Source organism: Epargyreus clarus, unplaced genomic scaffold, assembly GCF_041222505.1.
Source record: "Epargyreus clarus isolate Ecla_fem2 unplaced genomic scaffold, WU_Ecla_fem_2.2 ptg000007l, whole genome shotgun sequence".
NCBI classification, from domain to species: Eukaryota; Metazoa; Arthropoda; class Insecta; order Lepidoptera; family Hesperiidae; genus Epargyreus; species Epargyreus clarus.
In genome coordinates, this window is record NW_027332215.1 from 6900175 (window position 1) to 6913163 (window position 12989).

General features: G+C 39.8%; 1 protein-coding gene across 4 annotated transcripts in view; it reads right to left on the reverse strand.

The window, feature by feature from the left end:
* Positions 1-12989, reverse strand: part of LOC140743321 (putative fatty acyl-CoA reductase CG5065) — a 72914-nt gene that overhangs the window by 2455 nt on the left and 57470 nt on the right. For 2 of the 4 annotated variants that reach the window (XM_073074488.1, XM_073074490.1), the window contains exons 2-5: positions 12044-12237; positions 4999-5307; positions 3451-3646; positions 1272-1470 (exon numbers count right to left, since the gene is read on the reverse strand). In XM_073074488.1, coding sequence (XP_072930589.1) covers positions 1272-1470; positions 3451-3646; positions 4999-5307; positions 12044-12235 — 896 coding nt within the window. In that variant the 5' untranslated portion in view covers positions 12236-12237. Of the gene's footprint in view, positions 1-1271; positions 1471-3450; positions 3647-4998; positions 5308-12043; positions 12241-12989 lie in introns of all 4 variants that reach the window. The other 2 variants (XM_073074487.1, XM_073074489.1) reach the window with 1 other exon arrangement.

Below are 12989 nucleotides of genomic sequence, written 5' to 3' on the forward strand. Positions count from 1 at the left end.
GCACGGGTCTCCTCTCAAAATGAGAAGCCTAGTTGGCTAACGCGGTGGAAACTGGCCTAAACCGTATTGGTATACTTCACATATACGGGGCTTTCTAAATCTTTTTTTTTTAGGTTTCTTAGATATGTACGTTTCCTCACTATGTTTTTATTCACCGTTTAAGCAAGTGATATTACATTTAATTCGCCCTTCACTTTGAAAAATCAGAGGTACCTGGCGTACCTGGGATTATAATATGTGCATGATATGCTTAATTTTTATTAATGTGCTGCCAATAAAGTAATCCGATAAAGGTTATCAAAGGCTTACGCCAAATAGTTAAGTAACAAAAGGAGACGTAAATTTATTCTGAGACACAGGTAGGTAATGAAGATTGTCACTTTTTATTACATTAGCTTTACAACAATTAGTTGTTAAAACGCTGGTGAAATAATTAACCCGGTTTTTTAAAGTACGATTGAAGGTTAAATAATAAACCGGGAAGATGATAATAAGATTTCTGTTTTCTGCCCAATATCCGTAAACCCAAAGGTAGAGTAAGGGTTTTGTGTTACAATTCTGAACATTCTGTGACGTTAGGAGGGATATGTGTTTATGCGTGTAAGCTTATCAGGAGTAGTAGGAGGAGAAATAGATGCAAAAGATGTAATGTCTATCTATAGTTGATTCGTAGAGCCATCTATATAAATGGAAAGGCTCGTTCACATCAGGTACTCTGCTGAAATCGTCAAACTACTTCATAAGCATTGACGACCTACGCGGAGGAGCGGTCACCATACCGATCTGACGCGCAGAGGGTCCCGGGTTCGATCCCCGGCCAGACAGATATCTAAATGATAAATTTAGGTTTCTGTTTCTGGGTCTGGGTGTTGTGTATTTGTATCTGTGTTTCCATGGCATGAACGATACAGGGAATCCTAGCGTGGGGCTATGAGTGTAGAAAGCGTTTAAACGTTTCTAAGGGTACATACGACGAGTGACATCAACATGCCGTCAGTGACTACGACTCCAGAGAAATTTCGGTAATAATCGCTTACCGAAGGCACAGTAGGTAATAATCGACGGACGGACGGTCTGCGCATTCAGATGTCAAACGTCGATGTGATTGTCTTTCGACTGCGAATTCTGGTTTCAAACGATTAGGTGCTTACACCAGGATGGTACGTGCCTTCATGCCAAATCACGGAAGCGTCTGGTGTGCTATGGTGTGAATGTCTGGTAAGGGAGACATGAGGGAAATAAGTGCCCTTTCAAATTGATATGTTACTCACTTTTCTTGCTTCATCCCTTCAACCATGCCAATAGTAATGATGGCATTAGTGGCAGTGTCGACAGGAATGACCTGTGCCACGAGGGAGCCATCACACAGCATGGTCCTTATGACGCCCTTGCCAGCCCCGATCATAACGCCGATTGGGCCGTTCAAGCTATCCACCCAGCCAGGCTTAGGTTCTTCGGTTGCTGGACAAACTGGAAAAACGATAAATTTAATTTGTACCTAATTCAATTGTATTTCAAACCTGTTAAGTTAAAGTAACCTTAGAAATGTTTAGGGTCTAAAATGTTTACGCCGATGACATCCTCGTTCTCGCTGAGGGGGTGTCTTTTTCGAGAACGGCTCGGCTAGCAGAACTCGGGGTGGCACGCGTCATAGCGAAGATCCGCGGGTTGGGCCTATAGGTAGCGTACCAGAAAACCGAGGCGATATGGTTCCACGGCCGCAGGCCGAGAGTCGAGCCAGCTGAGATCTCAGTGCGCGTCGGGGAAACGGATGTCCGGATAGGCAGGTACATGAAGTACCTTGGCCTAATACTGGACAGCCGCTGGTGCTTTGACGAGCACTTCGACCGTCTCGTCCCCCGAATCCATAAGGTAGCGGGTGCTATGCATAGACTGCTGCCGAATCTCGGGGGACCAAGGGAAGAAGTCCGCCGCCTCTACGCGGGTGTGATACGCTCGATTGCGCTCTGCGGTGCGCCGGTATGGTCGGATAAATTGTCTGCCAGCCGGCGCCGTGCGCGGAAACTTAACTCCGCGCAACGTACGATCGCAATCAGAGTCGCCCGTGGGTATCGTACCATATCGTATGAGGCGGCGACAGTCCTGGGGCGGTGTCCGTCCCTGGACATTCTGGCGGATATGGACGCACGGGTCTTCCATAAGATCCGCGTCCTCCGTCAGAGGACTGAACCCTTCGACGAAGAGACGATCGGAGCGCTTCGGAGGAGAGCCAGATGGCGCGCTCTGAGGCTCTGGCGCGAACGGCTTCAGGAGCCTAGGAACATACGCCAAAGGGTGGTTGACGCTATCCTACCGAACTATCGGGCCTGGCTGAAGAGCAGGGGTAGAGTGACCTACCGCCTAACTCAGATACTCACCGGACATGGTTGTTTCGGTGTGTATCTGAACAGGATACAGAGGGAGGAGACGGCCCAGTGCCATCATTGCGGGCACGACGAGGATTCCGCACAGCACACGCTGCAGTACTGCCCAGCGTGGGAGTCGCAGCGGCGAATCCTCGTCGAAAAAGTGGGACCGGATCTCTCTCCGTCGGCCATCGTTGGGGCGATGGTTCAGCGTAGCGAAGCCTGGGACGGCATGATCACCTTCTGCGATGCAGTCATGTCCGCGAAGGAAGACGCCGAACGAGCAAGGCAGCGCGCTGAACCCGCTCGGAGGAGGAGTCGCCGCGGGCGTACCTAAAGGCCCCAGGCGCTGTGTCCCTGTAGTTCCGGGACCAGAATAGGGCTACGGTATCCCCTGCCTGTCGTAAGAGGCGACTAAAAGGGGGCTTCCGGGGTTGCGGGTGACAAGAGTGGGAGCTCGAACCGCCCGGTAAGCGACCCCGGGAAGGGCGGCGGTATATGTGGTCGCATACCATCGTACGCACTAGACGGTGTGGCGAGCGTCAAGCTCACCTGGGCAGAGCCTGACGGGGCAATGCGCTAAGAGGACTCCGGTTGCGTTCCTTTGGAGATCCCGGAGCCCTCTACGCAGCGCCGAGGACGGCCACCGGGGGAGTTTTAGTGCGGTAAAAATTCCACATAACCCTGCGTCGCTCACACGGCGCCGGGTACCTTTTGTTTCCCCCTCGTAAACAAAAAACAAAAAAAGGGTCTAAAATGTTGTCATGCGTATTTATAAAATAATAATAATTGAAGGTGGTAGAGAACTCTTTAAGGCATTGTTAAGCGCTGCTGTGTTCTGGTTTGAAGGGTGTAAAGGAGACTTTTCCGAGGCATTCCAGCTTAGTTCTCAAGAGAAGCGGCGCATCTGGCGCCGACCTTAGGTACCATATCTAATCCTATCTGGGGTTGATTACAGATGTCCATGGGCGGCAGTCGTCACTTACGAGCACTGCTATTCCTATATTATAAAAAAATGCTCGATTTCTATCTTAATATTATAACAATAAAACGTTGTTTGTTTTAAATAAATTAATAGACATACCAATACTAGGGCGAACAATAACAGCAGGTAAGTCTGCGTATGCATCTTCGACTATGCTTTCGGCTAATCGCTTGGAGAAGGTGTAGCAGTTAGGATGAGGTCCCAGAAGCGAAGGAGTGAGGAGGGCGACCTGCTTGTCGTCAAGCCACTCGATCAGCCTCATGACGTCCGTAGGCTTTACGGGCGGAGCATGTACCTGAAATGTGATGATTATACATGATTACTTAGTATAAGTTTAAGTTTCTCTTTATTTAAGTTCTCATTTATGAAGGTGGTAGAATCCTTTGTGGTTCGACTCCGGCGGCACCAACGCCACACCTATTTCTACCTCATAACAGCACCGTTAAGCGCTGTTGGTTGGTTTGAAGGGTGCCTTCACACTTTTGTTTGAAGGGAGACATATTTTTCCGAGGCGTTCTAGCTTAACTCTCAGGGGGGCGCACGTGTGACCGACCTCAGGTAGGAATATCTAATCCTATCTGGGGTTGATTACTGATGTCCATGGATGACAGTAGCCTGTTGGATTGTATAGTCGTCTGCTACTCCCATATTAAAAAAAATGGAAAGTGGTAGAACGAGCATGGTTTGTTCACACCTATTTTTAGTGCGAAGCATTCCTTGCGTTTGGTGGAAGGGTGTGGATGCTGGCGGATTTACATATGAGAAGTTTATTTTGAGGAGGTAACACATGAGAAACAGGGTGATAAACAAGCGAAGCCTGCTCTTGGGGCAACGGACAGAGACTACCAGCGACGCGCGGCATAAGTTACGGGGGTGCGGCTGTCGCCGACGTGGGCTGTGGCTTGTATCATTTTTTTTTATTTTACTGTCATATATGAACTACGTCTGTAAATAATAGTCACAATCACAGACCGTAAGTATGTCATAACAGAACACTTAGTATGAGTTTTTATCCTTTTACAAAAATGATTGTTTTTGTATTCGTTTACGTATTTCCCATATATTTCCAATCAGATCTGATCCGCTAGGGGCGCTGATTTCAGTATATGCAAATACGTTACCAAATACAAAAACAGTCATTTTTGTAATAATTGGCCAAGTGCAAGTTGAACCCGCACCCTGAGGGTTCCGTACCACCACAATTTTCATTTTTCATTAAATTCCAGTATTTGTATGTACTTCAATGCCTACTATAATAGTAATTTCAATGCCTACTATAATAGTAGGCATTGAAGTACATATATTGTAAAAAATTGAACTGTCTACCTATAACGAATCAACAGTTAGTTCGATAAATATTGAAATAGCAGTTTGTTGTATGGAGACCCCCTTTTGTATTCAACTTTTTTATTTTTAGTATTTGTAGTTATATCGATATACATTATTTTAAAAAATTTCAAGTGTCTATCTATTACGGTTCCAGAGATAGAGCCCTGTGACAGACGGACAGACAGCAGAGTCTTAGTAATAGGGTTCCGTTTTTACCTTTTGGGTACGGAACCCTAAAAACGTAAAAACTCATACTAAGGGTACAGGTCTGTGCCAGGTTACAGTCTGTATACGTTTTATAGATAACGCTACACTGACCTTTTCCTCCAAACATTCGTAGTCAGGATAGCAGAACGCGGTAGACAAGTGGACGAACAAGACGAGGTTCTTTAACTTCCTGGCGACGTTCAATGCTCGCAGCGTTCCAGACGTGTTCATATTCACATTGTCTTTCAACGGCGCCTCCAGTTTTAATGTGGCAGCAAAATGAAACATCATAGACACAGTTTCAGATAAATTATCTATGTCTTTCTCAGATAATCCGAAGTTCTCGAACAGAACGTCTCCTTGTAAGGGTTTTATTTTTTTGAATGCGGAAGGACACTCGTTTCTTATGCGCTCGAACATCTGGAAATTAAGTGGTAGATAACGTATTTTATTATAATAAGTACATGAAATAAGTAAAAATGAGGATAATTAAAATAATTATAATGTTTCGGGATAAGGAATAAATATAATTTTGGTATTTGTTTCTCATTGTTTTATCGATCTAATACCTTTAAACGAGCAATTCTTGTATATATATCTTTATATATATATTTCTTATGTGCGTGTGTATGTCACTGAACTCCTTAACGACTGGACTGATTTTGATGAAATTTGTTGTGTGTGTTCAAAGCAACTTGAGAATGGTTTAGATTCACAATTTAGTCCGTGGGAAAAGGTTCTTTTTAATTAATTTTTAATTCGTAAGTTGTTCGAGCTACTGCACGTACACGTGACGCCAATAACGCGTATTGGCAACTTTTCGTATGTAAGTGTACACATGTAGACGTTTCATGAACACTCCCATCATTTCACAGTCATCATTTTTACATTTTCTACTTAAATAAATTAGTGTAAAACCGACACTCATCGGGATTGGTTTTATTACGCTACCTTTCCCCCCAAAACTGTTATCTTAGTTCCTACTACGTAGTGAATGGTACATAAGTAGTTGTTGATTTTGGAATGTTTCACATTAGATTCGACAGACTTCGCTACCATCTCAGTTTCAAACCCGTCTTTTTTTCAAACCCGTGAGTGATAAGGGTTGTTCAACGTTAACATTTTTTTATTAAATAAAAAAAATGTTAAGTCTGTCGAATCCAATGTGAAACATTCCAAAATCAACAACTACTTACGAATTAAAAATTAATTAAAAAAAACCTTTTCCCACGGACTAAATTGTGAATATAAACCATTCTGAAGTCCCTTTGAACACGCACAACAAATTTCATCAAAATCAGTCCAGTCGTTAAGGAGGAGTTCAGTGACATACACACGCATATAAGAAATATATATGTAGGATCTGGAGCCAAGGAAGGTATGTCAGGATTAGGAATTCCCATATTGCAGGGATTAAATAGCCATAAATAATAATCAAAAGGTTTATTTACACACTAATCTTACAGGATAGGACAACACTCAATGGTGTACAAATAGTAAAACAAAGTTAAAATAGTTACGAACAGAATCTTAATTCTACGTTCATATAATGGCAACACTACCACTCGAATAATGACGATCAGAACCTTAGTTCTACGTTCGTATAGTGACAACACAGCCACCCGAATAGTGACGAACAGAGCCTCAACTCTATGTTCGAATAGTGGTTACACAACCACCCGAATAGAGACGAACAGAGCCTCAGCTCTATGTTCGTATAGTGGCCACACGTCCACCCGAATAGCGTATCGCCTTGTTCAGGCAATACAGCTAAAGCATAGGGTATCGCGCTAGCGATTCCGCTTATGCAATATACAGTGGAAGACTGTACCAGGTAAACCAACAGTTCTGTTGGGAGCAGAGCTCTTTCATGAATCGTATCCGAAGATAGACTGCCTGCACCAGCCAGGATGAGCTCTTATAAAGAGAGGGGTAGGCCATACCCCCTAATTCCAGCCAAACAGCTCTGTTCAATGAAGTTCGGAAAAACGTCAAGTGTTAACTCGATACAGTTCCAAATTTGAATTATTAAAATTAAATCAAACATTTATTTATTTATTTAAAATTTATTGCATCACCTCTGAAAAATGTGCAAAAGGGCAAACATAATGCCTGATGGCATTCTCTACCAGTCAACCCTGGGTGGATGTAGAGAATTTGCAGCAGGTGTTACAAAGCAAGAAAAAAAAAAAAAACGACAAACAACAATGAAAACAGCAGATATTATAAATATGTATTAGAAGTAAGAAAAAAATACATATAAATAAACTAAATTATATAAACCAAATTTATTATATATATAATTAAATAAATACACATAAATAGTAATGACAGGAGATTACGAGTTCGATGAGGAATTTAAATAATGCTCTCGGACAAGCTTTTTGAACACAGCTTTACTGGGGGCTTTACGGATATATATCAACGATCTCGGAAACGGCTCCAACGATTTGCTTGAAATTTTGTATTCAAGGGGCTTCGGGGGCGATAAATCGATCTAGCTAGGTTTTATTTTTTAAAAAATGTCGTTTTATCCGTGTTCTCATTGAATAAAAGCCTTCTACAATAAAAAACTTAAAAGTAAATTTGAACTTTAATACCATACCATAAAGTTTAATTGTTAGTGGAGGGGTTCCGGGAAGACAAAACAATTGACAGACCCGTGAAGAGCGACATTCGACTAACAATGGTGCAAGTTTGATTCGAGCTGCTTTTTGTTATAATATGTCAATTGATTACAAATAATGCAGTCGGTTTTCCAACCTGTGAACATGCCACGTACGAAACATGCGAAAACCATGGATTTTCTAGATTTAGGCCGCAAACATTTAGGGATTGGCCTTGTGACTTGTTAATCGTCATGGCGAACGAATTAGAAATTGAAGACGTTTAAATTTAAACGGTATTTGGAAATATTTGCAATAAGAACTCGCCTTTGAATTTTCCTCTTAGTATTGTCGCGTAGACCACATTGATCATTATTTTAAGAATCACCAAATGCGTTCCATTACATAGTTTTTGTTGGTTTAGGTTTCGTAGCATGATTACTACCGAACCAACCTTCAATCGTAAATTGTGCAGTGGTAAGCCAGGCACACCCAAGGAATTTAAAAATTCTATGGGATAGTTGGTGGCTTCATATTAAGTGGTTGTTCAATATTTTGATTTAACGGCGACGTTCATACTAAATGATAATAAATATATTTTATTTCCATTAAAATAATAACAGATTTAAAATTTAATGAAACATTTCAGGTATCAATTACAATAGGCATGTGCTTACTATAATTGCAATAAAAGGCTTTGCGCGGCATGTCATATTAAACGCGATAATTTCACGTAATTGGCTTCTGAATGGAAATCGATGAAATGAAAACACGTTAAGCTGTTATGAAGCCGACATTAATTGATTTCATTCCCCGGTATTTCAGGAGCATTGGTATGATTTTAATCTTAATACAGATGGTACAATTAAGTACAATACAAGAATCCCACATAACCCCGTGTCGCTCCCACCTTACCTTATCTTTTGAAGGTTTCCCCCTCGTAAACAAAAAAAAAGGTGGTATATATAATAGAATTGTACTGTGATTGATTAGTATAGAAACTTAGTTGATGGTAGTCCCATCCCTTTACCACTTTCTGCCTAATAACAGCCGTGCTAAGCGTTGTTGTATTCTGGTTTTAAGGATGTGGTAAGAATGTACTTATCGGCGGCTTTCCAACTTCTTCGGGGGTAGCAATGCATCTAAGGTCAAACTCAGATAGGATTAATTTTATCTGGGGTTGATAACAGATATCTATGTGCAGTACTAGCCACTTACCACCAGATGACCGCAAGCTACTCACATATTATTAAAAATGGCGCATGTTTTAACAGTGTGACGGAAAAGACCTAATTAATTAAGATTGTAATAAAATGTCACATTGTTAAAACAAGCAGCGTAGTCACGGTATCTTATTACATTACATTAGTGAATTTCAACAAAACTGCATGCTCTTACGAGTAACTGAGTAATCAAAATATGAACAAACATGGTCAGGCAAGTTAAGCCAGTTATTTAAATATAATATGAAATGTAACGTGAATTGTGGTAAATTTTAGCAAATTAAATTATGACGTTGACCAAGGTAGAGCGAAAACTTGTGAAGCGCTTTTCGCGTGCGGTGCACAATATGTTTTTTTTTCAAAACACATGAGATCGCAGTTTTATACTACTACTATATTATAGTTACGTAGCTGCCGCAGATATTTAGTTTAATTATTAAGTCTTGAAAGGTAAAGCCTATTTTATACTAAAATTTAATATGTAAAAATATCCTGGCCAGACTATGATTCGTTCTTAATTAAAAAAAAATAAACAAAAAAATAAAACCGACTTCTATGTCACTACAAAGTAAAAAATAATTCAAATAAATGTTGGTTTAGTACATAAGTCGGCGCTCAATATATTTCGTTGGATAACGATGTAAACAGCGTGTCTAATATGAGCGCCGACATCAGCAATATGAACTACAATATACAACAAATATGTACTATATGTACAACATTTATTTGATTTATTTTTTACTTTGTAGTGACATAGAAGTCGGTTGTATTTTTGTTAAATTTTTTTTCACCCTTTTTAGTGGTGACATAATGACATTTATATTAATACAATATAAAATTGTATAGACGTGATCATGAATTAATAAATAAGGTATCAATGTAAATTCAGCTTACATTGATAGGAACCGTCCGCTCGCAGGGAACTGCCGCGCCCTGTTCGCTTAGTTTTATATTGTTTTATATGTTCCAACCTAACCTAACTAAATAGTCAATGATGAACTGGCTTTGCAATTTCATTAGAACCTACATCAAATATCTTCAAACACAACTCAATTATTCCCATCGGTTAAGGAGTTACATATTTTGTCTCCGAGCCACATTATCAGACCCTTAAATAGTCAATGATGAACTGGCTTTGCAATTTCGTTAGAACCTACACCAAATATCTTCAAACACAACTCAATTATTCCCATTGGTTGAGGAGTTACATATTTTGTCTCCGAGCCACATTATTAGACCCTTAAATAGTCAACGATAAACTGGCTTCGCAATTTCATTAAAACCTACACCAAATATCTTCAAACCCAACTCAATTATTCCCATCGGTTCAGGAGTTACATATTTTGTCTCCGAGACACATTATCAGACCCTTAAATAGTCAATGATAAACTGGTTTTGCAATTTCATTAGAACCTACACACAATATCTTCAAACAAAACTCAATTATACCCATCGGTTGAGGAGTTATATATTTTGTCTCCACAACCCACTCTGATCCTCATATTCAAATGGGACCAACTTGTAGCAATTGTCCACACACGAAATTAAGGGCATTAAAATAGGTTCATAAACGGCGAAGTTATGGCTGTTATATTTACATGGGTGGAGGACTTCCCCTCATTTTCTCCAGAACCCATCGATGGATCCTAACCATATTTAAATGGGACCAACTTCCAGCTCGTCTCTACACAATAAAAAAAAAATATTAAAATCGGTCCACTAACGGCGGAGTAATTCGTGTATATACATAGAAAAAAAAATGATACCGGCCGAATTGATAACCACCTCCTTTTTGAAGTCGGTTAAAAACTATGTGTATGTATAAAACTACGAGTATATGTGTATAATTTTGCGACCTATTACAGTCAATTAGCTGGTTAAAAGCAAATTATAACCACTTGTATAACTATTGAATGTTATTAATAAAGTATTATTGTTAATTTTTAGAGGTGTGACTAATATATTAGTAATAGGTACAGGTATTACAATACAAACCATGTATATTCATATTAGGATAGGCGAATATAGAGTAATAGGTTACCAGGTATTAGTCAAATAATAGCGACGCGTAATAGCGAGGCGAGCAGGCGAGTCGCCTCTTTATGATAATATGATTTACCTAAAAATAACCCTAATATAACATCTCTATTAATTTTGTATAATTAATATGTGCCGAATCGCGCTTAGCTCTGTGGTTTATTTAGAAGCTAATCTATCACATTCATACGATAGCCGATATACCAATGTGCCTTGTAGTTGAAACTTGGCTTCTCGATCGAGGGGTTCAGAGTTCCAATCCCGCACCTCTGATTTTTTCGAAGTTATGTGCGTATTACAAATTAATTGCTTTAACGGTGGAAGAATACATAGCGAGGAAACATGATGTGGCCTCCGCGGTGGACTATGACCTAATGCTTCTGACCCCGAGAAGAGACCTGTGCAGCAGAGAAATAGTATTGGGTTGATGACCGAGCCCATACCGTCGGTGACGGTCGCCGCCTGTATCATCTTATTGTCGCTGGTATGTTAGCTGCCTTAAATCCACAAAGATCCTAGATTTTATTTTATTATCGAGGGGGAAACTCCAAAAGTTATCCGGTGCTGTGGGACCGACACAGAGCTATGTGGAATTCTTACCACACTAAAACCCCTCCAGTAGCCGCTGTCCTTCCCAGAGTCGCTAGCCAAACTCCCACTCATGTCGCTCGCAACCCCGGAAGCCCCTTTTTAGTCATCTTTACGACAGGCAAGGGATATCGTAGCCCTATTTTGGTTCCGGAACTACAAGGACAAATATCTTAGAACTTAGATCCTACGTCCATAAAATAAGTTTCAAGGAGCTGCTTCAGACCACTCAGTTTACCTTTACCTCCCTTCCTTAATTCGTAATCAAGGGTGGTTGGTACCACTCTGGCCAGGTAGCGTAAATATGTAAGTACTGCTCGCGTCCTGTGAGCGAGTGAGTCCAATTAATGTTATTATGGGCCTAACGATTTACATTAAAAAACAAAATAAATAAATGCATTACCGATAAAAAAAAACAATAATAATAAATAATAATTATTATTATTTATTTTCTGTAATATTCATATAAACTAAAATATAATGATCATTATAATATACTTTTTATTTACCCTCTAATACTATTCTAATATACCGGACTGTACGAATACTAATCTTACTGTACGAATAATAAAATCGAATCATTCGTCCGGTACCCGTGGAAATTAATAAACACAACCTTAATTTAATTTGGGTAATGTTACTAACACATTTGTAAGAACGTGCTAACTTGGTCTGAGTAAATACGAGTAAATAATAATTTACCGGCAAGCGCTGCATGTCTTCCAGTCTCTGGTTGACCGACTTCCCTCTCTTCGGGCGCATCAAGATGTAGATGGCGGTGATGTCCGGCGCGGAGTACAACAGCTTCTCCACGAGGACCTTGCCCATGAAGCCGGTACCTCCCGTCAGCAACACGCTCTTCCCCTTGTAGAAATCCCTGACGGATGGCGTCATCTCTACTGAAAGGAAAGTAGAGTAATTAGAACGCAATAATATATTGGAAAACCTTTTGTGGTGACTCCATGCCCCATCCAGGCACCATTGCATCGATACAAAGATATTACTAAATGAGTATAAGTTTATTTCAAATAAGTACCTACTTGTATATGAAAGAATACGCTATGTATGTAATGTATATGTTGTCGTTAAAATCAGTCTGTATAAAGGATGTCGTCGATATTAAAAAAAATAGGTTCGTTTTAGTTTATTTAACAATACGTATCTATATTTCATTTGAAGAAATGTTAAAACTATTTAAGCTAAACTCTACGATAACAGTGTTCTCCTTGCATACTTCGTCTGCAATCTAGGTACAGGTACGTATAATTTTTTTACACGTAACTTTAAAACATTTTTTTGCCATACTTATTCTCCTATTGTTCATTTATGTTACCTTATTTTAAAAGATATTCGACCTGATCCCGATATAATACAGAAAATAAATAAATTCATAATCAAAAATAAATGTGGTTTACACTTCCATAAAGACAATACTCCATTTAAACCACGGTAAAACCATACTATATAACTACTAAACACGATAATACGAGCAAATAGTTACGAAACAATAGTCAAATGAATATTTTAAAATACTAATCATCGATGTTATTTCAATAAACATTGAATTATCTTTTTGTTGTCATTTGAAGCGTTTAGGTTTAATTTAAACAAGTTTACAAGAACAATTCATTAAACCCCTCTAGCAAAT